We start from the raw sequence: 25239 nt of genomic DNA on the forward strand, positions 1-25239 counted from the left end.
GACAATTACAAAAATTTTATTTGACAAAGGTTTCAATGTGTGACACAAACCTTCAAAGCGGTAAGTACTAATGAACTTTCAAGTTGTGATTTTCTATGTTATAACTGCAGTCACAATTAAACCGCCTATTCTCAAGTGAGCTCTGTGAGTTTAGTTGATCAAAGTCCAGCAAAACTTGGGTTCCAGTGGTATGGCCACGATGAGCAAGGCACTGCTGGGTAGCGCTGGTGGAACCCCTCTCCGCTGCCGTATGAGACAGGAAGATGGGAAGGAGGCACCCCTACGACCCCTTGGTCTGCCGGATCATAGACTCAAACATGGTCCACTGCTCTGGGGTCACCTGAGAAGGAGGGAACCACACAGTTGCACGAGGGCCGAAGACAAGGGGGGTGAGGAAGGGGCGGAACTTGAACACTAAGCACAAACCTTCTTGAGGTGATTGAACTCCCCAGCCATGGACACGTACTCACCGCCGTCCATTGTTATCACCTGCAATTTGACAAGAACTAATGATCAAATGAGTAAAAACGCAGTAATGACAAGCTCCATCTATTATTCGGACCTAAATATCTATCAAAGTCTCACCTGCCTGAGAGGAGGATAAATGACTGTGACCATTTCCTTTCATATTCTTTATTCATACGCTTTATAAATGACAACAACAAAATAAATAACAGGGTGGCTTATCGCATATTGGACAGAGCGCTGCCTTCAGATCCGAAGGTCGCAGGTTCAAATCCTGCCTGCGGCAGCAGTAACCTTGAGCAAAGTACTTACCCTGAATTGCTCCACAAAAAAAAAAAAAAACACTGTTGTATTAACAGGTAAATCAGTGCAAGTAACTTAACGCTCTTAAGTTGCGGCTTTCCAACAACCTGCCATAAACCGAGACCCCCGCTGCCTCACCTTCAATCTTACAGGTAACCAGGTCACGGAAGACGCCGACTCACCGCTCCCGACACCCAGGAGGCGTAGTCGCTGCAAAGGTACGCGGCCAGGTTGGCGATCTCCGGGGGGGTTCCCAGGCGGCCCACTGGGATCCGTTCGACCATCGACTTCTCGAACATCCCCATTGGGTCAAGACGGCTGAAGGCACCCTTCATCGTCATGGCAACAACAACACAAGGAACCGTGAGGGAGAAATGCCCTGAAATAGGAGCACGTGTACCTGTGTGTGTCTCTCATTTACCCCACACAGGTACAGAGGAACGCATGTTAATGCTCATTTTTTTTCCAAGTGCAATTTGGGAAAAATTCAATTTCTGACAACTCCACACATTAGTTGCATTTACTGTTTAGTTTTAAACACGGTATACTGCAGTAATAACAGAGTAATGAAGTACATTATTTCCAGCAAGTTCATCATTTCTTACCACCATATGACACAAAGCAACTATGTTTTTCAAATTTCTTAATGTCCATGTTTACAGTACCACCAGTTCTTCTAGAGCGTCACGTTTAGCCGCAGAATCTTGCTTTTGCTATTTGTATGAAATTTTTCAAGAATTTATAAGAATTTTCACTCACAAGAGGAGCACTATATTAGAGTTTAAACACCCATTTATTAAGAAAAAAAACACTACACAGACATTCTGCATGTTCTACTACACATGTTTAAGTCAACAGCTAAGATTCCAGAAGCACCAACACATTCCAGAAAGCATCAGACCCTAAAAGGTACTGGAATATTCGATGCTTGGAACACAATGCCATATTTTCTAAGAACTGACATATAGTACAAAGTAATGCTGAAAGTATGCTTAGTGTAACAAAACTGAATGGATGGACACTGCAAAAAGGGAGAAAATTTTTGCACTATGTTCTAATTTAATTTTAGGAGGCTCCACATGTTCCAGGTAGGCAATTCTTACTGTATTTAATGACCCCCCACCCCCATATTACTTTTAACATGCAAACGAGCACAGGGCCAACCGGACTGCAGCGCTACGGCACAGCTGACGGACCACGGAGACACGTGCAGAGAGAGCAGCCGCTTTTGGGCTCGCGAACAGGAAGTGGGTCACTCATAACCAGCACGACCCGTGAGGCGGCTGAGGACACGCGGAGCCCACGCCACGGGGCGAGCAGGAAGGGGCTCGAGGGACGGAGGAGCTCACCTTGGTCTTTATGGGTCCCGGCGCAATCACGTTGAACCGCATGCCATAGTGCCCCCACTCAGCTGCCAAAGACCTGCGGGTGGAAGACACTCGCCATCAGTCCAAGGGCGCGCGACGGTCCCGTCAAAGCGCACTGACGGCCCGAAGGTCCCCCCGAAGCACACGGTGGGGTTTCCACACGGCAGGAACACGTTACACGGGTCATTCTGTGCAAATTCATCATCACCCATCCGTTGCAGAACTGTTGGGTTCAAGTGACCGCCATCGATTTTTCAGATCCATATCAGATGGACCAGAACCGGGCACCGTGGACATGTCCCTGTGGTAAATGACCGTGGTGTTTTTTTCCCCTTTTAACTAAAAGTAGCCTGCGACTCGATGCAGAAAGAATCGGGAAATGGTCTGGTTCTTTATCATCGACTGATCTCCTGTGGTGAATCCCATTAGGGGACAGTGGTCCTTGAGGTTAGCGAGTAGAAAGGCGCCCCTCCCCCGCTCAAGATCGGGCATCCGAGCTGCCTGATAAGAATTTTAGAGGAGTTGATGTTTCTTTTTTTTCTGTCTGGGACTCGGCCACCTCCAACCGTACCAAATTTTACACACACACACACACACACACACACACACACACACACACACACACACACACACACACACACACACATACTGTATATATAAACGTAGAGTAAATAAACATGGTACATGTGCACAAAGCGAGCAGGCGTTAAAGTGCCTGGACAGGTTTGCAGAACTGGAGATGAGGAGGTGGTGCCCAGGGCTTATGTCTGATGACATCACAGACCCACAATCCTAAGAGGGAAGATCTGGCGTGGCAATCATCAACTCCACCTGTCCTTTGTACCGGTGTAAAACATTTATTAATAATACAACCAAACACTGATCAGGACACTTTCCAGATGAGAGAAAATTACCACTGCTATTGTTTACCATGGTACTTAACATAGGGAGAGGTTTAATAACCCCTTAAGCTGTCAAATACAAGATGGGCAGCAGATCCAGCAGTTTCCAAAGTTGGGGGAAAAAAGGTCTGAAGACCATAGGATTATTGTTGGTATTTAGAAAAGTAGCGCAGCTATAAAGTGCGTAAAACAAACGTAAGACAATGATGTCTGAACAAAAGTGCATCTTCGGGAAATTAAAGACACAAACAAACACGTACTTGCAGAGGGTCTCCACTCCAGATTTGGCGGCCGCACTGGGCACCACAAACCCGGAGCCGCTCTCTGCGTATATGGTGGTGATGGCCAAGAACGCAGCTCCTGCAAAGACGCAGACCAGTGTGGCGTCAAAACCCAAGGACAGAACTGCAGACAACACTGATGAGACATACAGAAGCTGCCTAACGGGTTTGGCCGGGTCCTGCTCTCTGGTGGGTCTGCGGTTTGAATCCCGCTGGGGGTGCCGTCCTGGATGTGTCCCCCTTCCCCTCCAGCCTTATACCCTGTGTTGCTGGGTTAGGCTCCGGCTTACCGCGACCCCACTCAGGACAAGCGGCTTCAGCCAGGGCGTGTGTGTGAGAGACACTGCCTAAGGTCACCCGGACGTAAACTACCTGCTCTATTGTCCCATTTTAGAGGTTATCTGACAAGCAAATCATTTCACGTGACAATATTACGGACTCCGAAGACAAGGAAACTTTCTGATCGATAGAACAAACGGCGCATTTGCTGAAAATTGACATTAAAGGCGAGAGGAATGATGTTCGGCTGCAATCTAATGACTTTCACCTCCACCAGAGAGAAGAAAAAAATGGAAGGGAACTGATTGACTGGGGCTGTTAACAACAATTAAACAGACCCTTGGTTTTAATCTGAATTTTCCAGGTTATGAACCAACACCCAACACAGCGCATATGGGGAAGTGGAACAGTGAGCGTCCCCACGCTGGACTGAGGACGACGCCAGAGGGGTTCTGAGGCGCATTCCCCACCCCTTGGGGAAATCACTTTGACGATGATTAAACGGGATGGTCGTGCCCCAAAAGACGGAGCCCTGAGGGATGAATTGAGCCTGTGGGCAATAAGAGCAGCAGCAATCGGCACTCGGCCACAGCATCACATCCCCCGCTGCCACACCACGGTCCCATCCAGAAGAGCAGCTGAATTAAAGGATCACTTCCTAGCAAACAGCTCAACTGATTGAAAGGCAGTCGAGTTACACCAATATCACTACAGCTCAATGCAAGGCTTTTTTGACATGTCATTACTCTGTTTCACAGCCTTCATCTTTCACTATTGTCATTCTCAAGTGAGCAGATATTTAGCGGCCGCTAGTGGCCGTCAGGCAACACTGCACGTGACTCAGCTTTAACCAGAAATATTTGTCCTGTTTTCACTGATGAAAGGGAGAAAAAAAAAAAAAAAAAGTCCTAACTTTGGGATGGCCTCACAGCCCATCCAGGTTTTACCCTAGGTTTCTGGGATAGGCTCTGGACCACCGCGACCCTGCCCTGGACAAGCACTTACTGACAATGGATGAGCGCGAAAACAACTGAAATAAGACCTTTACTCCCCTCTAGTGGCCAAAGGGTTTAAAAACTTCCAAGGATTGATTACCGAAGAAGAACAGGGACAGCTCCTCGAAACAGTCTTACCTTTCTCTGCTTTTATCAGCCGCTTCCCGATCTCCAGGGTTACATACGCCGTGCCATTCAGAACGATGTCCGTTATTGTTCTCCAGGCGTTGGCCGAGAGCTTCTCGGAGGGCGAGATGAAGTTTCCGGCAGCGTTGTTTATCACAACCTTAAGAGAACCATTAGGGAGAAAGAAATCAGGACGCAAACATCAACAATTCACACTTGACTTAGTGCAGATTTGGAGGCGATGCTTTACGGCCATCTATCGCATCGAACACCCAAGCTCGAGGACTGCGGCCGCCCACGTACATCAGGAAGACCCGCCACGTTGACCAGTTCCGTCACCGCAGCCTCCACCGCAGCCGGATCCCTCACGTCACACTGCACAGCATGAACCTAAAAAGCGGAACTGATAAATGACGACAAGCAGGAACACGCGTCGACCTGTTGCTACCGGCAACAACGACAACAGCTGAAGGCTTCTACGACTCAGCATCACCCAGTATTCGGGTTCATAAGAGCAGTGTCAAAGCCAGCGGTAGGAATTGTACCTTATTCCCGGTCTGCTTTGACAATTCCTCAGCGGTCTGCTTGAGAACATCCAGCTTTCTGGAAAGGAAAGAGAAGCTCACTGCTACGGAACAGGGTGTTTTTGACCTTCTCCAGAAGGTGCGCGGTTTCACAGTCCACAAGAACTCAAGCGGAGAATCCAGCACGCGGGTCAGGTGGCCGATCACCGATGACATCCTTCCAGAACGCGACCACCCACGTAAAGGTGAAAATGCGGGCGCAAGAGGAGGCCCAAAAGCACGAATGCACCCACCTGCTGGCGATGACACACCGAGCCCCCAGCGCAGAGAGCGTGGTGGTCATCGCCCTGCCCAGGCCCGTCCCCCCTCCGGTGATGAAGGCCACTTTGTCTGCGAAGGCACCGGGGGGCAACATGAGACCTTCGTTCGCGGGGAAGAAAGCAGCCTGGGGTGGGGCGCTCCGGCACAGAGGGTTTGTCCCATTGCTAAACGCCTGCATTGAGAAAACAGGGAAAAGTACATTATTACTGTCTTTTTCTGCACAGCACTCTTTGATTTATCTGCTTAAAAAAATAAATTAAAAAATAATTCTGCAAAAAATACCATCAATTACAACCTTGAAAGGGGCAACAGATACGCCCCATGGCAATAAAAACATACTTAAAACGTCATTGTTTTTTGGCTTAACAGAAGAGTAAATGTCATCAGGTACTTTGCAGTTTATGCACAAAGTTTAGGTACCACACATAACAAATCAGCACAGATCCAACCGCCTCACTTATTAAAAACGTTGCACGAGCAACAAGTCTTACCCGCTGGCAAAGCGCAGATGCCTGTGACAATGTGGCATTGCTTTTAAACTTTGAAATCCTGCCCAACACAAATGCGGCCATGTTTTTCAACACTTGACCTTTTACCCAGTGATCGAAGGAATAAGTGGAACTGAGACGAACGAGGTAGGCGGGACTTCAAGCGAATGACAGAGGTCCTAGCCTATTAGAGTGAGAATCACTTGTCGTCCTTTCTATCTTAGCCAATCGCATTCCGGCTGGAAGTGACGTTGGGAAATTGTCCCGATCCAAAGTGGAGCTAGTCAAATAGCGACACAAACGTTGTTTAATACTGGAAATGCAGAATTAAGACTTTTCCCCAAGTACGTCAATATTTGCAGTGAAATATGATTTTTTTCGAAAAAAAAATGTTTCAAATGCTTCCTTTTTAATCCTGTCTAGTAGTTAATAAACAAGCCTAAAATGCAAAAATCAAGCATACATGATAGTTTCTTTGGCCTTCCTGTGCTCTCTACTTAATTATTACAACTTTTTTTCTTGTACTGTTTGAGATGTTGCTTTCGACGACGTGTCCTCCTGCCTTGCACAAGTTAATAAATGTTGAAACATGACGCAGCGCCCATTTCATGTCATGCCTGTTATTCTCATGCAGATGAAACCCCTCCCCTCCCCTCCCCAGTCGCGGCGCTCGGACGCGGACCGCGGGAATTCTGCACCCGCGAGCGGCCCGGCGTCGGCGGCACGTGCACTTTGACCGCAGGAAGCGGGCCCTCGCGCGCGCAGGAAGTGTTCGCACGGGCGCGTCTGCAGCTGGGCGGCGACGAGAGTCCGGGGACAGATGCAGGAACACCGAGCGCGCTAAAGGGACGGTGCGCGGGGACGTGATGTGGAAACTGAGTCCGCTGGGAGAGGGCGGTGAGTCGCCGTGTTTTAAAGAGTCCCAGTGCTCGCGCACGACGTCGTCGCTCGCTCTTCTGACGCCCCACTCCCCCCCCCCGACAGATCCGCCGCCGCACCGGCTCCTCCCGGGAGAGGAGCACACGGTGGGCCGCAAGAGCTGCTCCGTCCTCCTGCAGAACGACCAGTCCATCAGTCGCGTGCACGCCGCGCTGCGCGTGGGCCCCGCGAGCCGCGTCCAGGTGCGTGCCCAGGGTCGCAGGTGTGCGCGCCTCCTCAGGGGCCCCTATACACACACACACACACACACACACACACACACCCCTCGAGCTGGGTGGTCATGAGGCCCCGTGCTGCTTTGATTTTTTTTCTCCTCCGCTTCCTGTATTTATTATTATTATGTTGTTGTTGTACTACTTGTGTCAGTCCTCCCTTTAGACACCTTTTTATGCCTGAGAGTAAAGAAGATGACTGATGTGCTGCCAGACAGCACAGAGTAACATAAGAGTAATCATGGAGTAGCATAAGATGAAGAGAAGATGCCAGAAATAATAATATACAGACAATACAGGAGATTTATGGGCAAAGAGAGGTGTAATTAGCGAGAATAAATTTTTATAAGGGGGGGCTGATACTAGGTGACATATTAACAAATGTATTACCTTACAACATACACTGTGTCACCAGTGCAAATTTCATTAATTTGCATTAATGTTTATAGTGGGCAGTTGAGTTACACCAAAATCACTACTTTTTATTATATTGGTTCAGGGTAAGTACATTTACATTGGTTCACAAGGACCTTGACAAAGGTACGTTTACTCGTTTGGCCGATTTTCTCCAAAGCGACTTACAGTGTTAAGATACCTGCAGTTATTTAGCCATTTGTGACTTTACTGGAGCAATGTAGGGTAAGTACCTTGCTCACGGGTGCTACAGCAGCGGGTGGGATTCGAACCTACGACCTTTGGGTACTCACATTATTGAGCTGAAGGATGGCGATGGTGGTGTTTAAGTTGTGTTTGTTGCCGTGTTCCCAGAACGAGCCCCCAACGCTGACGCTCACGGACACTTCCAAGTACGGCACGTCTGTGAACCAGGAGCGCCTGGACAGTAACGTGCCGCGGGTTCTGCGGCACGGTGACGTGCTCACCTTTGGTGTCTTTCAGAGCAAATTCAGGTTCGAAACCCTCTTATTAGAAATAGCAGCTACCCATTTATCCATTCGAGAAGTAATCCAGCCTAAGCTCTCTTAAGGGTATGGCAGTAGGTCCCCACTAGGGACTTGAACCAGAATCCAGTAGGTGATGAGTCAGTGCCACCCGTTGCATGGGCATGAGGGTTCTGATCCAGTTGTTGTGGCGCTGCTCTCATGTGCGTCTGCCTCACTGCGTGTGTCCAGGGTGGAGTACGAAGCCCTGGTCGCGTGTTCCTCATGCGTGGACAACGAGGGCAAGGCGTCCCTGGCGCAGGATGTCCAGCAGCTTGGCGGCCGTCTGGTCAGCAGCTGGAGTGAGGACTGCACTCACCTGGTCATGCCAGCTGTCAAAGTCACCATCAAGGTGGGACTCCTGTTTCTCACACCCCTCCAGCCAGACACCAGTATGGTGTAGGGTCCTCGCCCTCACATTTACCTGAAAGAATGTAAACATAGTAGTAGTTTTACATTTTTACCAGTTTTTGTAGCTGAGGTTGTTCTCAGGTGATGAGTCAAGAGCTCCTTCCTGGGATTTAAACCTACAGACCTCTGGTGCTGATGTGTGACCTGCTAAATCAACTATGCCCCCCTCTCCATGTGGTTTTCAGACAATCTGTGCCCTGCTCTGCTGTCGACCAATCGTGAGACCGCACTACTTCTCAGAGTTCCGGAAGGCTCTTCTGGAAAAGAAGGCTCCGCCCAAAGCAGAAGAGTACGGTGGCCATTCGCTTCACTTTTTTTTTTTGTCCCTCCATCCGTTACCCTGGAAACAACAACAGTGTTCGTGATTTTGGTTCCTTTTTATTTTTGGTGTGACAGTTTCTGCCCCGATATAGACGAGCCGACCTTGGATCGGGAGGTCGTGGACCTGGGTGTGAGGCTGCAGCGCAGGAGCGTCTTTCAGGGAAAGACCTTTGTGTTCCTCAGTGCCAAGCAGGTGGGACCTCAGTGAGAACCGAAAGGATAACGCCAAACAAGTTGCCGGTGGCTGGAATTCAAAAATATTTACATTTTTTGTTTAGCTGACATTTTTCCAAAGCGACTTACAATCTTATGGTACTTACGATTATTCACCCGTTTATACAACTGGGTAATTTTACTGGAGCAAATTAGGGTAAGTAACCTTATAGCCAGAAGTGGGAATTAAACCTGCGACCTTTGGGTACAGAGGGAGCAGCTCTATCCACTACACTACCAGCTGTCCCTAAATGCTTTGTACAGCTCGGCGTTTTCGCTGGAACATGTTGAAGTCAAGTTCCTTCCCCTGGGGGGGTGTCACCATTAGGACTTTTTGTGGCATCTGAACCTGCAACCTCTGGGTTACATGTCCGCGTGTTTTGAGCAGAAGCATAAAGTCAAGTTCCTTAAGGGCGACACTGCCAGTTTAGTGTTCCCCTCCGTCACCTTCGTCAGCTCCTCCTCGTTTGAACCATAATCAGGCAATGAAATCTGACAAAATCTCATCTTCTTTAGCTGAAACGTCTGAGCTCGGCGGTCACCTTCGGGAGAGGCCAGGCCCAACTGCTGGAGGAGGGGTCCTTACCCACCGCCCTCCTGGAATCACCGCAGACCTGCGTGGTCGATGCGGAGACGGGCAGTTCGCAGGTCCTGCAGTCCGCGTCCGCGGTCATGTGGAACGACTCGGTGGCTCGTATCCTGCAGAGGTACGAGGGCCTCCATGCACACGTGGAGTTTTCCCTCTTTTACAACTATGGAAATTTACTTTGTCAACATAACACAGCACCCACTTTTACATGCATTTACCACACTGCGCCAGGCAACAAACCATTGTGGTGAAATTACTAATAGTGCTTTTCTGCATTGTTTTTGCGTTTTATGAATTTACTTTTATTAATTTATCAGATGCTTTTCACCAAAGTGATGTACAACTCTGAGTAAACAAAAATGCACCAACAACAGATGAAGAACTCTAGATACAGACACGGGATTATCTAAACACGGCTCGTGTGCCTGACCCCACCATGTTGCTGGTTCGTATCCCTGCAGTAGCTCCTACAGAAGTGACATTCAGATTGGAAATATACATATAATCATAGCAGATGGTGTTGATAGGAGGGATTCAGCAGCTCTGCGAGGCAGAGGGAGCTCACCTGACTCTGCCTGTGGAATTTAGATTCAGATATCAAATACATAGACAAATGTATTACCATATATCATAGCAGATGGTATTAGACACATTTATGGAGCTGTCAGGCGATGAGGAGAAAATTGGCTCTGAAAGAGATGGTTTGAGTCCCTTCCTTGATGCTGGGAGGGAATCGGCACCTCCGAGGGACAGAGGGAAGTCGATCTGTCACATCGGCACCAAAACTCAGAATCAGATGACTTTTGATTTTGGGCCCCTTGTGAGTTGAATCACCAATCAGGCTGAGGTAGAGGAGAGCAGCGCCCTTGCTTGGCTCTAGGCAGTGACCCCGCTCAGTTGTATTCTCCACTTAACGCCTTTTTACAGGAAAGGCCTTCGGATGATTGCCGAGTCAGAGATTGGACTGGCCGCCATCTACGTCACCACTGACTTGTACTGCAATCCGTCAGCGCAGATGTACCAAGGTTGGTCCTTATAGACACATATGAACATTTGGATCTGGTCGGTACTGAATTTAAAAACTGAAGCTTATCTGAAGGTCGTCGGTTAAATTCCTAAGACACTCCCAGCTGTTCTACCCTCGAGCAACAGGCTTGACCTGAATTTCTCAGGGTTTTTTGGGTCAGGACTCTTGAGGAGTTTATGCAGCAAAAGGAGAGGTTGAAGTGGCAGTGGATGGCATGTGATCTGAGAAGACCTGATTGTTGTAAGTGTCCCGATTTCCTCAATCGTCCAGTTTGCGAGAAGCCCCGTATCTCCAGGGCAACGTTGTCGCAGAGTGTCAGTGTGGACGAGACGACGCTGCCGGCTGCCTCGCAGAACATCACGGCGTACGCCGCCAACACAGAGCTGTCATCAGGAATCAGCAGGTATCCTCCAGATCCTCATTTAGTATTGCAGCCAGAGTCTAGGTTTATTAATTGCTATGGTTTCATTGTGGTTCCATTATGAATTGAGTGTGGAGGCCTTTTGGAGGGTCCAGGCCTTTGCAGATATAGATTTTTTTTTTGGGTTTTAAGGTTCATTGAGGGTCTAGGATTATTAGGTGGTTTAGTCAGTTGGGTGTTTGTAGGGCTGTGGCCATTTGATGCTCAAGATCCAGTTTTTTTTGGGAATCGGTGTCTTTTGGAGGTCAGGGGTCAGTGGAGGTTGAATCACTGGGTGTGTTCTCTAGCAATGATTGGGTCTTCTGCCTACAGAATGGATACCAGCGGGCCTACATCTGTGGGTGAAACGCCAGAGAAAGAGCAGCGGCGCACTGGGGTGTTGAGTAAAAGGCCCACAGAAACAGACACAGCCTGCAAGAGCTTGGCAACGGAAACATCATCATCAGCCAGTGCTGCTAGAGCTAAGAGTCTCCAGAGCACAAATGAGAAGGATGCTCTTCCATCCAGAGCGAGAGGTGATGGTCAACCAACCTCTAGACCTCCTCTTTCCAATGGGGCCAAGACCAGGTCTCCAGAAAAGCAAGCAAATTCCCTCACTAACTACTTCCAGCCCATTAGCAGGAAAAGGTGAGTGCAAAGATGGGTTCGGCAAAGCAGAGCTCTGTTCTCATTCTGTCTCCGGATTTGGGTCCTACTGTGTTCAAAATGCCTTTTGTTCTGGACCAGAACCCGTGAGGGCAGTGATTTGGTTGGTGATTCAGAGGCCAAACTCCCTAGGAAAGGAGATGAGCAAGAGGATGAGATGGAGAGCGGATCAGGCCGCTCTGTGCCTCAACACCGTGGTCCCTCAAGAAGAGCAGGAGCTCCTCCAGATCCAGAATCCCCCATCTCAGCACCTACGGTGAGGTCAGAGAGCAAGAGTCTGGAACTGGTCCAGGACCAGGACCACTCCTCTGGTTCAAGCAACCGCAGACCCACAGAAGGCAAGAGAAAGGAGATGGTCAAAGGTAACCCACCAGGAGATGATGAGAGTGAGATGGACATGGAGGATCTGGAGTCCATCATGTCGTTGCCGATGGAAGAGTCAGACAAGCAGGGAGAGGCCTGCAAAAAGAGGCGCACAGATCACCCGGCCAAGTTCAAGCAAGAGGAGGCGTCCTTTGTAGCGGTAAGCTGTCGTATGGGCTGGAAGGAAAGTATCTAAGTGTATAATAAACAATCTGTGACCTCGAGGTATCAACTCCCAGGTGGGGTGGTAATATTTTACCTTTTACTGTTTTTTTACAGGAAGGTACTTTGGATGATTGCCAAGTCATAAGTTTAAAAAGTATCTCTCTGCATTTAAGTGCTGCTGAGTCCATGTTGGCTCTCAGCAACCGCAAAGAGTGATTTCAGCATTTTCTGTCCTCTCCTTTCACCCTTAGCATTTAGTGGTGGTTCTGTTGTGTGATTATTTTTTTTTTTTTTTTTTTGTATCTCTTCCCTGGTGAAGCTCCCGAGAGTAGACAGTGGGATCTTGCAGCAGAAGCAGGAAGGTCAATTGCAGCCCAGAGCAGCACCAGCAAAGGCGGAAGCTGAAATGAGTGAAGCTTCTGTTGTGTCTTGGCTCCCCCCTTGAAAATCGCGTTGGGCGTCATTTCACGTTGAGTCGTTTCGCCTTCCGTTCCAGGACGTGAAACCAGCGCTGAAGGGTGAAAACGAGGAGGGCCTTCCCAGGAACGTCCTGATAATCCAGTTCCGCTCCCTAGTGGTGGACAAACCTCCAAGACCGAGGCTGGATCCACAGAACCCGCAAAAGATATCTGGGAAGAACTTCAAGAAGTTTCAGAAGGTCAGTGTTGTGCATGATGCGAGAATTCAAGTGATCGAGGGTCAATCTTTCCGCGTCACTTGTCTCGCCACCTCCAGTGTATCTGAGTCTCATCCGTCTTGCTGCTTGACTGAGTGTATCTGCGTACTAGGTGCCTGTTCCTGGGTCCTCTGGGCTCCCCAGGATCATCGGAGGGTCTGAATTGGTGGCCCACAACCGGGGCAAGAACTCTGAACTGGAGGAGTGGCTCAGAGAGGCAGCAGAGGTATGGTCCAGGTGTAGAGGTGGAGGTGTGGCTGGGTTTGAAGCAAGGCATTGTGGGGCTGTGGGGGTGGGACTCAGTGTCGCAGAAGGGCCCACATGGATGTCAGTTTTTTTGGAGGGGGGGGGTGGGACCTTTCTGGACCAATCAGAAGCTTTTCTTTGTTTCAGGAGGAGAGTCGGAATGAGCGAGAAGAAACCCTTGGAGACGATCTCTTCAGGTATGGCTTTTACCTCTGGTTGGCAGCAGTCGCGTTCACTCTGCCCCGAGTTGAAGAACAAAACAGCTTTTGTTCCCACAAAGGTTTAGTTTCTTTGCGATAAACTTTTTTTTTAATACGCAGAACAAGCAAAGAGGAAAGTGAGTGTGCTTACAGTGCAGAGTTTCACGATAATTCAAGTTTACCCAACTATCCACAACAAGCTGCATTTACTCTTGTTACTTGCACTTAAGTACAATTTCTCCAGAAACGTACTTTTCAGAGTACTTTTTGGCATCGGTAATTCGTTCTTTTCGTACGAGTTCATTTGTAAAGGTGAAAAAATGTACGAAATTAGGTAAGGTTTAAAAAAACTGGCTAGAAAGGTGAATAGGAATCGTTGATATTCTGGTAAAGTTTTATGCGGCTACATCGGTGCATATGGTGAAAGTAACAAACTAACTGCACTTAAGAATCACGTCTGCAATTATGTCTCTTTCTCCTGATGTAATGAACAAATTATTTTTTATGAGATGTACGTCGCTTTTGAGAAAAGCATTTGCTAATGTAAATTAAATATACTATATGATTGAAAGATGATATTTTTCCAGAGTGACCTATAATGTTACGATATCTATTACACAGGTGGGTAATTTTATTGTAGCAATTTAGGGTAAGTACCTTGCTCAAGGGTACAACAGGTGGAAGTGGGGTTTGAACCTGCCACCTTTTGGTGCAAAGGCAGTAGCTTTAACGACTAAACTACCAGCATAAAGGACTTAATCTAATATGAAAATATTATGGAACTAATATTGAAATATCAAACCAAACTAATGCGCGGAATCGTTTGGCTCCTTGAATAAAGTGAAATCTAATTGATATAATAATAATCTTTGTAAATAATAGTACAGTTAAATGTGTCCACACACGTGGTGCTGCTGTTTGCCGTTGCATCGGGAACAAGGCAGCGCCACTTGAAGCGCTCGTACTTGCACTCATATGCCGTCCAGCGCGGCTGTGATGCCGGAGTGCGGCCGCTCGGGTGCGTGAGGGAGCCAAAGGCCTGGGAGTGCAGCTCGGGGGCCACCGCTGATCTCCCTGGGGGGCAGCCTGGGCCTTGAAGTGCTGGCAGCACCATATGGGGGTGTAGGTGGAGGTGGGGAGGGGTGCAGAGTGTCTTTTGTCATGCTTTTTTTTTTCTTTTCTTTTCTTTTCTCCCCCTCTCCTGTTTTGTGCAACTTACTGCTTTGTGCAGTATTATTAATTATGAATTTGGATGGTTACACACTCCCTTGAAATGTTCCCTTGAGAACTTAGGTTGTACACCTGGACTATATAATTTAGGTGTAGTAGTAGTGTCACTTCGCAGTCTACGGACCTCGCTTGAAATCCACACTCCTTTTAGTAGCCTTGATCAAGGTACTTACTGGAATTGATGCAGTAAAAATGACCCTGCTGTGTTAATGGGTCAATAATTGTAAGCAGCTTACACACCTTGGTGAAAATGGACTGTACATAAATCAATAACTATGTGGCTCCATTCTCTTGGCTGTTTCAGGACAGTGAAGTGTGTGTTGAGTTGGACATTAGACTCCATCCTGTCCTCTTCTATTCTTGTGTGTCTTCTGTCTTACACACTATATGTTTAACTGAATATCATGGGTGTGCTTCTGCTTGTTACTGTGTTTATACCATAGTGCATGGTGCCATGGTAAGTTATGACTTGCTCTGAGCCAAGGAGAAGGAGCAGTCTGCTCTCATTGCCATGGTTTTCACACTGCAGCACAATCACTTCTACAGAAATACTGGTCGTCTGGTCTTTTTTTTTGTCAATTATGAAAAATTTCTTGAAGCAAAAGCAGTTAAAAAGAAAAAGTCATACAGGAGAGTTTCCAGATTTTCCCATGCCACGATTGTGTGTTTCCTGGATAAGAGGCATGCTGACGCAGTCTGATCTGCCTGCCGAAGGCCAGGACTGCCGGGGTGCGGGGACGAGGCAGCGCACCGTGGATGAGCTTCCTGTTTTGCGGGGAAGGGGGCTGTTGCTCGGAGACGAACCGCTGCCCTAAAGCTGCGGCCGTTTCCAGTCGGGGCAAAAAAGAGGGCGGGGGGGAGGAGAGCACCAAGGAAGGGTTTTCTTTTTAGCAAAACAAAAATGTTTGATCACTGAATCATGTATCTTGGCCAGTCATGCATGGGAAAGAGACAGTGTGCAGCGGCTGCAAAGAAAACAGCTTCTTCTACTGTTTTTTGAAGTGCACAGACCTTCCAGACATGTTTTATGTGGGGGGGGTGGAATGTTTGGTTAGATGTGTCAAAACAATCCCCCCCGCCCCCAAGACCAAGGGGCAGATAGTGGTTGATGTTTAAAATAAATAAAAGGTTGGAACTGGTTTTTCTGCCTTGATTCAGTAGAATAGTGTGTCTTACAGAGGCACCAAACAGTTGGAAATTAACCTGTTTTTTTCCCCCCTCCCTCCAGATACAACCCGAAACCCTCAAGAAAAAGATGAGGATGGAAACTAGACTCTCAAAAAAAAAAAAAAAAAACTTTTTGGTCTCGTCCTATTATAATGCCAACTGTCAACGTCTGAGTTCCTCAGCTTTTCGCCCGTTTCTCCGCTGCAACGAGGATCTGTTTCAGATTTCAGAAACTTTCCGGTGTTCGAACAAACTCCGTCCCGCCTCCCGGTGTTTACATTTGCCTTGATTGCAGCAGAACGTATTTCCAAGGAAAACCTGTCCTCTCTGCAGGCTTCAGGCCCATTATGAATAAATGTCCTGCTTATTTTTTTGAAAGTAGATTTTCTTTCAGTTGTTAACCAGCTGCTCTACAGACAGCTTACCGTATGTAACAAAAACGTCAAAAAACAATATTTTAAAATGTTTTATTTGTTCATAATAAAAAAGTACTATGTACAAAACATTAATACCTCATCTGAATTGTACTTGAAAGACGAATCACACTTCCCCATGAACAAAGCAACTCAAAGTCAAAGTGATAATATGAACCTGGTTAAATAGCACGGGTTAGTAAACCTGGTTAATGATCCACTGACGTTGGGTCGTACAGGGCCTCTTCTACACAGAGTTAATCCTGCACTACATGTCTGACTCCAGCGAATGCTTCCAACGGCCAAAGACTGGTTTCCTTCCAGCCGACCTTTAAAGCACTTGGTGGCGCCAGCCCCTCGATAAAGGTTTCCGCTGCAGCTGTGTAAAAGATGGGACTTCACATAGGACGATATGCATATGGTGCACAGAACGCAGTCCTACTCGCAAATAGTTCATAACTCTTCCATTCGATCCGTGACCTTCGCTGATAATTTCCTTCCACCTTCCGGTCGGGCACAGCTACTCAGAAGAACGTAGAAATGTGTAATAGCCGTTTAAAAAGTGCAACTTCCATTGCTTCTCTCATCTGTAAATATAAGTTCTACTTCTTGCCAAATATATATTTGTGTAGAAAAGCATTATTTGCAATCTGCTGTATTACAAAAGGAAGCACTAGCAGAGCTGGAATCTGTTCGTTTTGGAGAAAAGGTGTGGACACTTGGGAACTGAAAGCATAACAGTTTGGAACTGTACAGTTGTAGATTAATTCTAAAATAAAGTTTGACTTTTTAGTTGTCCTTAGGTATGTTTTTGTATTTTCTTTTTTCCTTATTCGTGTTGACCTCTACATGAAGGTGTCTGTTGGGGCCAGTAGCACATTGCAGTGAATCAGCCAAAAGCAACAGCAGCAGCAGCAGAGACTCCTTGGTCGACCATCTGGTACCCTACAACCACAAGCCCACAGTCCAGGTATCATTACTCATTCACAGTGTCACTGATTAGTTCTCAAGGATTTGTTTTGTGCGTCACTTGCATAACTAAAGCGTTCAAGTTTTTAAGGGTTTTTGTTTTTCTCATGTAAAATAGATGCACATGTTTCAGAAAGCGTTGAGCATGGCACTGTCTCGTGTCCCCCCCCTTACAGCATTTCTAAAAAGCCTCCCAGTCTATCCTCAGGCTAACCCACCCCCACCGCCATCTGCGATCAACTCCCCCTTCTTCTTCTGTCTCTTCATGAGGCAGCTGGCAATACCAAGGGCGCCGCCCTTCAGGAACCGCACAAAGTTGTCGCCGATGAGGGGGCCCATGGCGAAGAGCGTGGGCTCCTTTCTGCACTCAAATGTGTAGGGGTTGATGTCAATCGGGTTCTGCTTGCAGGATATGGGCTTGTTTGGGTCAAGGCCAAGGTACTGGCCTTGGTCTTTGAGGAAAAACAGATCGGGGTTAGTGCCGATGAGCACCAAGGCCGTGGAGATCTTGAAGACCTTCACGTTGCTGCCGTTCCTTAAGACGCACTTCATGTCGGGCTGGAATGAGACGATGTAGTGCTCGGGGAAGCTGGTGTAGTCTGGGAACAGGCCCGCTCCTGCAACACTGTGGGTCTGCGAGCACATCATCTGGTAGACTTTGTGATACTCGGGGTAGAGCGTCTTGGGCAGCTGCTTGAAGATCAGCCCAGGGTCGTCCACCCGTTTTCTGAAGACGTGCATCACGGCGACGCCGTTGCCGTGGGCACACAGAGCTGCATCGGCTGCGGTAAGCCCCGCCCCGACGATGAGCAACGGGTCAGACCCCCGGCCCAAGCCCCGCTCCCTGATGGCCGTCCCCAATGCCGATAGGCTGTGAAAGACGAAAGGGAGGTCCTCCCCTTCCACCCCCAGCCTGGCCGGAGAGTCCGAGGCACCGGTGGCAAGAACCACGTTCTCTGCGAAGAGGCTGAAAGGCACGTGGGCATCTCCCTGAACCGTCTGATAGCCCCGTACTTCCCAAAGTCCCTGGGGGAACACGTCGGGGCCGTTCTTCACCTCCAGCTCCTTCTCGCTGTTGACCAGGTCCTCTTTGCCCTCGCGGTCCCTGTGCAGCTTCTGAACGGATGTCACATATGTGTTGTCCACAAAATTGTTCTGGAGGCCCATGAGCTTCACGTAGTTGCTGTAGTAGGAGGAGATCTCCTCCGGAGTGGCCCTGTCATTGGCTCCACCCCTAGAAGCAGAGCGCAAGTTGGCGTTACTGCATGTTGCGCAGCTGCCGCGCGTTAACGGCCGGCTGACGGTGCGAAGAAGGACGAATGTCCTTCGTGGGGTTCGTACCTGCGCTTCCCTGCAGTCGGGTCTCTGTAGTTCACCCCAGGGAGTTCCATCCAGATGCCCAGACTGATGGTCAGCATGGAACCCTCCATCGCCTGAAGACAAGTCAACACACGGTTTCAAACAAACAGTCATGTGACGCCGAGCACAGGAAGTAAACCATGACTAAGACATTTATTGTGCCTCTGCAGATATGTATAAAAAGCAAGCGCTGTGACCTGATTTCAGCATAAGTTCATGAAAGTATAATAGTCATCAAGTAAGAAAATAAGCCAAATGTGACACAACGCCTTTTTGAAAGGGGTGTTGACACCCGTTGACACCGGTGAGTCCTTCATGTGGAGGAGACTCACGTGCCAGGCGCCGCCAGGTGTTGCCCGGCCCAGCACCAGGTGGGGGACGCGCCGCTGGCTCTCCAGCCTCCACTGGAGAACGGGTGGGAACTCGTAGCCGAAGTCGGCGTTGGGATGCAGCAACGTGTCAAACAGGACAGCCACCGGGTTGGACGACCGTCCTTCCAAACCCTCACTCAGGTACTCGAAATCCTGAGAAGATGCCATGTTCAGCACCGTCAAGATGTCTCATCAACAATATCCAGCTGCAGAGCAGTAAAGCAGTAAATGTTGTGAACGTGGTCCTCGACTTACAACGTATACGTTTTACGATGACCTGGACTTACGGCACCCGTACCATCAACCTAAATATTTACAGTCCCAACATGTGGCCATAACTTCTACTAACAATCTACTAACGTGATTCCCTTCAAGTTACTAGTGAAGCATGAAAATATAATACTTTACTCTATATTATTGTTCCATATTATTATTATTTTACCATGAATACTCAAAATAAAATAACTTGCAGTGTAAATCTACCTCTAATTACTTAACCATTTGTACAGCTGGGTACCTTGCTCAAGGGTACTACAGCCTAGGGGCAGATTTGAACCTACAACCTTTGGGTTCAAAGGCAGCAGCGCTAACAACTCGATTACCAGCTGTGTTATATAAAAGCCTTTCGTTTTACGTAACACATTTGTGCATGTTTGTTTATATACCGTATTCTTATGATTTATGTAATACAGTACAAGTGGGTTCCCAACTTATGTCGAAGTCCACTTATGATGAGGTCACCGGAACGGATCCGTCACGAGTCGAGGGCCGCCTGTATTGCCGTGTTGCTAAGCCGGCACCTATATCCAAATTGACATTCAGAATATGACCCATTTGTACAGCTGGATATTTTTACAGCGGCAATTTAGGTTGAGAGCCCTACTCAAGGGTACTACAGCAGGGCCCTTCTCGGAATTGGGACCGTGCAGTTACAGAGCTGGCCCTTTAACCAGAACTGCTTGAGGAAAGTTACGGGCTTATAAATAGACCAACGTGAGAAGGAACTGAAAGCTGTGCGTGTTCTTGAGAAAACTGACGTCTAAATAAATAATCCTGAGTCGGTAGAGCCCACATCGGAGCATAATTACTTGCTCAGTAATGGCAACGTGTTTCATCTCCTGCAGCTTCCTGAAGAGGACCGGGTTTGGGTGGACCACTCCGGTGTCCAGGTACGGTGTGTAGCCGCTGAGTAAGTAGGACAGGCAAATTCCAGATGGTCCATTCCCTGGATAAAATTGCAGAGATTTTTTTTTTTTTTTGAAATTTTTTGAATAATTCAGTTCAAGTAAGACGAGCAAAAGAAAACAGGATTTTCTTGCGACACAACTTGTGTTTACCCTCCAAGCCGATAGATGGCAGTAAAGAGCAACTCAAACAGAGCAGAACTGTGGGACCACCTTGAATGACCTCGTCTCCACAGTGACCACTGTTTACAGCTCATGTCTGGGGTTCCACAGGGTCGCTGATCAATAACAAGATGTCAGCATTGTTGCACATGTTTATGGGATGAATCGGGTCAACAATCGGCACTGAATAGGAGTCAATGTACTTCAACATTAATAGAAATTTTTAAATAAAAGGTCTAGCAAATTATTTCATTTATCATAGCTATATCCAAGACTTTTACAGAAATTAGAAAACGTACACGCATATTACCGAGCTTTAGTTGATTGTTACTTGGAAAAACTGGTGGCAAAGTGACCTTTGGGTTTACAAAAAGAACAAATTACAGCTTGTGCCCGGTGTTCCGAATGACCCGAATGTTCCCCAGCTGCGGTCCTTGAAGATTTACCTTCACCGCTCACCTAACTCCCATCAGGGTTCGATAACGGGAGAGCGGACTGCGCGAGGAGCGGCTCACCAATGATGACTGCTGGAACAGTGACGGGGTGGTCCCTGGGCTGAGAGCTTTCTTCCAGGAGGGGCATGGTGGCAGCCAGAGCGGGCACCAGGCACCAGGGAGGCAGGTGGGTCCCTACGCGGCACAGGGTTGACAAGAGCATTGATGTTTTTACAGACAGCGGATGCTTTTATCAAAAGGAGGCGTTTTTACCCATTCACGCGGCTCGAAACGACTGCCAGCAAAGGCTTCAAGGCTTCAAGGGTCCAGCAGCAGTTGTCCTTGGGCTTCCAACCTCACCTTGTCGTGCAAATCGGTTTGAGCAGGTCCTGTCCGACTGCCGGCTTCTAAAGCAGGCTTCTAAGCGTCTCCATCTGCACCTGCCCTGATGAGCGAAGATGCTCCGGCCTAGTGGAGACCAGGAGACTGGCGGTCCTCGACACGTGAGTCTTTCTGTTGAGCGGGAGGTGTTTGTCGCCGCTAGAAGCGGCAACGAGCGTTACGTCTAAGACTTTGATCGAGATTTTTCAGTTATCCGTCTTTCGTGGTCCCGGCCGCCGACGGACCCGAGAAAACGCCCGGAAAATAACCAAGCGTCACCTTCGCCGCTCCTCAGACGGTCCGTCATCCGCCCACAGAGCCGCGTTGGGAGTTTGAATAGAGACGAGATGCGCGGCGTTATACTCGGCAGATTAAGGGATCCGACGCGCACAACGAGGGAGGGCTTCGCCGGGTCTTAACCGTAGGCCCTTCCGCTGCGCTGACCGGGGCGGCTGGCTTTACAGAGGGGACGTGGCGAAAAGCGCCCTTCCTGTTGTTGCGCCGCGCACGGCCGCGGCCACAAAAACACGGTGCCGCCTCCCTCCTGTTCGCATGGGCTCGGCGGCCCCATTTATCTTGCTATGCTGAAGTTCATTAGCTCTCTGGTTGCCCTTCAACAAAAGCTAATTATATTGCCATTTATCAAGGCTCAGGCCTGTTGTTGGAATGCGCCATTGTGCCGCTGACAGGGGCAAATCCCTCTGATCACATGTCGATTTACCGAATAATCCGTCCGAGCGATGTTTACGTCCTTCCGCCTTTTCGCACCGTGCGTCGGCCACGCCCAGCGTCGGGGCATTTGCGCCGGTGTTTACATTTTTGCCGGGAAGGGCCCGCCTCCCTCCGTTACGAAACTCCCGCTGTCGGAGGGAGGCGGCCGTTCGGCGCGCTGGAGGCAGCCCATAGCTCCAGCTTTCGCACCACTTCACCGTTTGCCATTCCCTTAACCGCATTCACCGGAGCTACTCATCAGGCGCCGCCGTCGGCCCGATCCGTCGGCGCTCGTTTGTTCGTTGCCCCTTTCTAAACCGGGGCCGCCCGACCGAGTCGGCCGTAGACCCCGGGAGCGTCAGCGTGGCGCTCACTGTTGCGCTGCCCACGTATGACATGTTGCACATGTTGGGATCCAAGGCAACTTTACATCCCACCCAAAACACACACCCCACCCCTTCCAATCATTTGGTATTTTCTAAAGAGCCATTAACATCCAACTGTGAATAACCTCCCCCACCCCAAAAAGCATTTTGATTTTCCAGACATCACATTTGACCTGATGAGATTTAATCTCGAAAACAATTTTACGTTATAATACCGGGCGAAATGTTTAGGAAAGTCTGTTGAGCAGTTTTCCATATTTAGTTCAGTAAAGTAACAATGTGTCGTAAGAATGTGTTTGGAAAAACTCGTCCAGGATGGACGATGGACACGGCGGAGGGACAATTCCCACAGCAAACGGACTGTAAACCCTGCGCCGTGAGACTATGTTACACCGTTTCCTGTATCGTAAGGGGATCTCAGCTACTGGGGGGAAACGGGCGACGGGACACAGAGACGCGGCAAAGACGGCAGACGGAGGCGCCCATGATCGGAATGCTGCCTACTAGACCAGACAAAACGCTTAATCAAGCATGAGGGCCACGGGTTTGTTTGTGTGTGTGTGTGTGTGTGTGTGTGTGTGTGTGTGTGTGTGGGAGTGAGAGAGAAAGTGTGTGTGGGAGTGAGTGAGAAATGTGATTGATCCGTTCAGCAAGGCCAGACCTAATAAACTCCAAAACTGGCTCACAACCTGTGTGTTGTGTAAATATGTAACAAAGCAAATACATATTACATTTATCAGACACTTCTGTCCAAAGCGACTTCCAATGAACTCTATGTAGTGTTACCAGCCCACACACCTTATTCACCGCTGTGACTTACACTACTAGATACACTACTTACACTGGGTCACTCATCCATACATCAGTGGAACACACACACACACACACACACACACACACACACTATGGGTGTACCTGAACAGCATGTCTTTGGAGTGGTGGGAGGAAACCAGAGCACCCAGAGAAAGCCCACACAGACAGGGGGCAAACATGCAAACTCCATACGAACTGAGTGGGGATCGAACCCACGTCCTTTCGCACCACCCGGGCACGGTGGCACAGCGAGTAGCGCTGCTGTCTCACGATTGCTTCGCTTAATGATATAATTATTTCATACATATACATGATTAACTGTACAGCCGTACGGTATAGTCTATATTTTATTTGCTTTTGTTTTGTATGTCTATATATTATATAATGCAACAGTTTCACTCACTAAGCCCCAGCCGACCCCCAAGGCCAGTTATTTCCAAAGTGGGCTGCAGATCATTTTTAGGGCACCATCCCGCATCCGATTTGTACAAACCACGCCCAGTAAAATGAGTAACTTTTACACTGTTACAGCCAATGAATAAGCGCGTTCTCCGCTGCACCGCCGGCCGGGTACAGTACAGTAAAGTAACACAGTAACCCGTTTACTGCGCTCAGTCGCCACCGTTTCTGGGACGATTTCCAAGTGGACCCGGCCGGCTCAGGGAAACACACTGACTCGCGAGCGCGTTTACACATCGCCCACGAGCCACGGCTCCCGTGTGCACGCGCTCGCGCTGGCTGGAGCATCTCGGCGACATCGAGCCGTTACGTAAAGCGAGGTCGCGAGGCGGCGATCGCCGTTTCTTCGTTCGCTATTGCGCGGGGCGCGAGGACTGTGTTCGCGGGGTGATGACAGCTCGTCCCCGCGGCAACCCTGCGTGGAACGCGGCGCGATCCGGCGGCTTCACTCACCTCTCGGCGGAGCTCTGCGTTGCTCGCGCTCGCTCCCGACTCACTGGACCCGAGCCGTATAAATAGACATTAGGCTGAGTGGGAGGATCTCTGGGAAATGTTGGGAGGCCACGATCGGCCGCACCTCGCTGATGCTGATGATGATGCTGATGCTGGAGGTGATGATGCTGCAGTGTGGCACGAACCCGCCGCCGCGCTCTGACTCATTGGCCACATGGTTCAAATGGTCATTAGAATAATAAAGGAGGATCTGACTAATGGGCCGCGTCCAATCACATCCGTTTTTTTTTTTTAAAGCTCAGATGACCAGGATGTGACGGGAAGCGCCAGATTCGCGCGCCGCCTCGGGACCCCGCTCGGCTGTGCGCGAGCACGCAGGACGCAGAAGCCTTACATCGGCGCGGCTTGCGTGCCCGCGTGTGTTTCTTCGGGGTGCTCCGGTTTCCTCCCACAATCCGAAAAGGCGTGTGTCAGGTGCACTGGTGCCTCTGCATTTTCCCCGGTGCGTGTATGCGGTCGCGTTAGCGCGCTTCGCATTTTCTGATTTCACATTATTGTCCCTACTGAAGCCCCGTACCCATCATAGCCTGTTTCCATAGCAACGACATCACGCGGTTCCCCGAATATAACCGTCCCCGATGAAGCTCTGTATCGCTTACTCCCCGCGTTACCATAGTAACGACAGCATCTTCTTGTTTTCAGTATTACTGTCCCTTTCACAGCCCCCACTGGCTGAACCGTCACTCCGGTCCTTCCCAGAATCCTCCTGGCTCCGCGGCAGCCAGGCTCTCTCCGCTAGAGCAACAGCACAGTTGTTACCATGCCATGGTATAGATCAGGGAGTTCCCTCTGGCCTTGGAGCCCATCAGCCTGTCCTGTTGGGTGGGAGACGCCAGCAGTGGCAGGAGGTTGTTCCAGGTCCAGGTCCAGATGTTCTGGACCAGTAGAGACGGGTCCTGCAGGCCTTCCCTGCCATCAGCTGCTCTGAGGACGCGACCCGGTCTTGTGTTAACACGGGGCCTGCAGCTCCGGGGCCGTCCTGGGGAGGCGCTGTCCCCGGACCCACCGGAGACCGGGTTGGAACCACTGGCTCGGATCCACTCCACCACCGTGGGCTGTTCCGCTCACTTGAGTGGAGCCCAAACCAGCCCTTGGGCCATCCTGCTCTCTGTCCCTCACCAGATCCATTCTCAAAACATTCTGTGTTACCATAGTAACTGTAACCGGCTGTTTGTTTTTAACTTAATAGTCCTTTCCATGTTACCATGGCGACCTCAGCATGTTGCTGATGCTGAAAATGTTTTATATATTGTTCTTGAGAGTTGAGATT

The 25239-nt window shown here is 49.1% G+C and overlaps 3 protein-coding genes across 4 annotated transcripts; 1 reads left to right on the forward strand and 2 right to left on the reverse strand.

Annotated features, from left to right (window-relative positions):
• decr1 (2,4-dienoyl CoA reductase 1, mitochondrial) lies at positions 1 to 6687 on the reverse strand. The gene is made up of 10 exons (XM_018762758.2): positions 6055 to 6687; positions 5536 to 5735; positions 5264 to 5321; positions 5022 to 5108; positions 4731 to 4878; positions 3298 to 3397; positions 2118 to 2190; positions 951 to 1097; positions 427 to 489; positions 1 to 340 (listed from the first exon to the last, which is right to left on the reverse strand). Exons 1-10 carry the CDS (start codon positions 6133 to 6135, stop codon positions 281 to 283), a joined length of 1017 nt encoding a protein of 338 aa, XP_018618274.2. The 5' UTR covers positions 6136 to 6687; the 3' UTR covers positions 1 to 280.
• Positions 6688 to 6723: 36 nt separating this feature from the next.
• Positions 6724 to 15943, forward strand: nbn (nibrin). 2 transcript variants are annotated; one of them, XM_029259977.1, is made up of 15 exons: positions 6725 to 6948; positions 7036 to 7172; positions 7971 to 8110; positions 8333 to 8492; positions 8737 to 8840; positions 8948 to 9065; positions 9602 to 9792; positions 10602 to 10699; positions 10972 to 11104; positions 11435 to 11749; positions 11849 to 12290; positions 12792 to 12953; positions 13084 to 13197; positions 13365 to 13414; positions 15876 to 15943. In XM_029259977.1, the coding sequence occupies exons 1-15, from the start codon at positions 6918 to 6920 to the stop codon at positions 15904 to 15906; spliced, it is 2226 nt and encodes a 741-aa protein (XP_029115810.1). In that variant the 5' UTR covers positions 6725 to 6917; the 3' UTR covers positions 15907 to 15943. The 2 variants fall into 2 exon arrangements, with proteins under 2 accessions (XP_029115812.1, XP_029115810.1); XM_029259979.1 differs by lacking the exons at positions 13084 to 13197; positions 13365 to 13414; positions 15876 to 15943 and having other exon boundaries at positions 6724 to 6948; positions 12615 to 12874.
• A 305-nt stretch (positions 15944 to 16248) lies between these two features.
• osgin2 (oxidative stress induced growth inhibitor family member 2) lies at positions 16249 to 24252 on the reverse strand. The gene is made up of 6 exons (XM_018763072.2): positions 23910 to 24252; positions 20788 to 20901; positions 20015 to 20151; positions 18888 to 19079; positions 18538 to 18629; positions 16249 to 18430 (listed from the first exon to the last, which is right to left on the reverse strand). Exons 2-6 carry the CDS (start codon positions 20852 to 20854, stop codon positions 17401 to 17403), a joined length of 1518 nt encoding a protein of 505 aa, XP_018618588.1. The 5' UTR covers positions 20855 to 20901; positions 23910 to 24252; the 3' UTR covers positions 16249 to 17400.
• Positions 24253 to 25239: the final 987 nt, after the last annotated feature.

This window comes from Scleropages formosus, chromosome 18 (assembly GCF_900964775.1).
Source record: "Scleropages formosus chromosome 18, fSclFor1.1, whole genome shotgun sequence".
In the NCBI taxonomy this organism is placed as follows: domain Eukaryota; kingdom Metazoa; phylum Chordata; class Actinopteri; order Osteoglossiformes; family Osteoglossidae; genus Scleropages; species Scleropages formosus.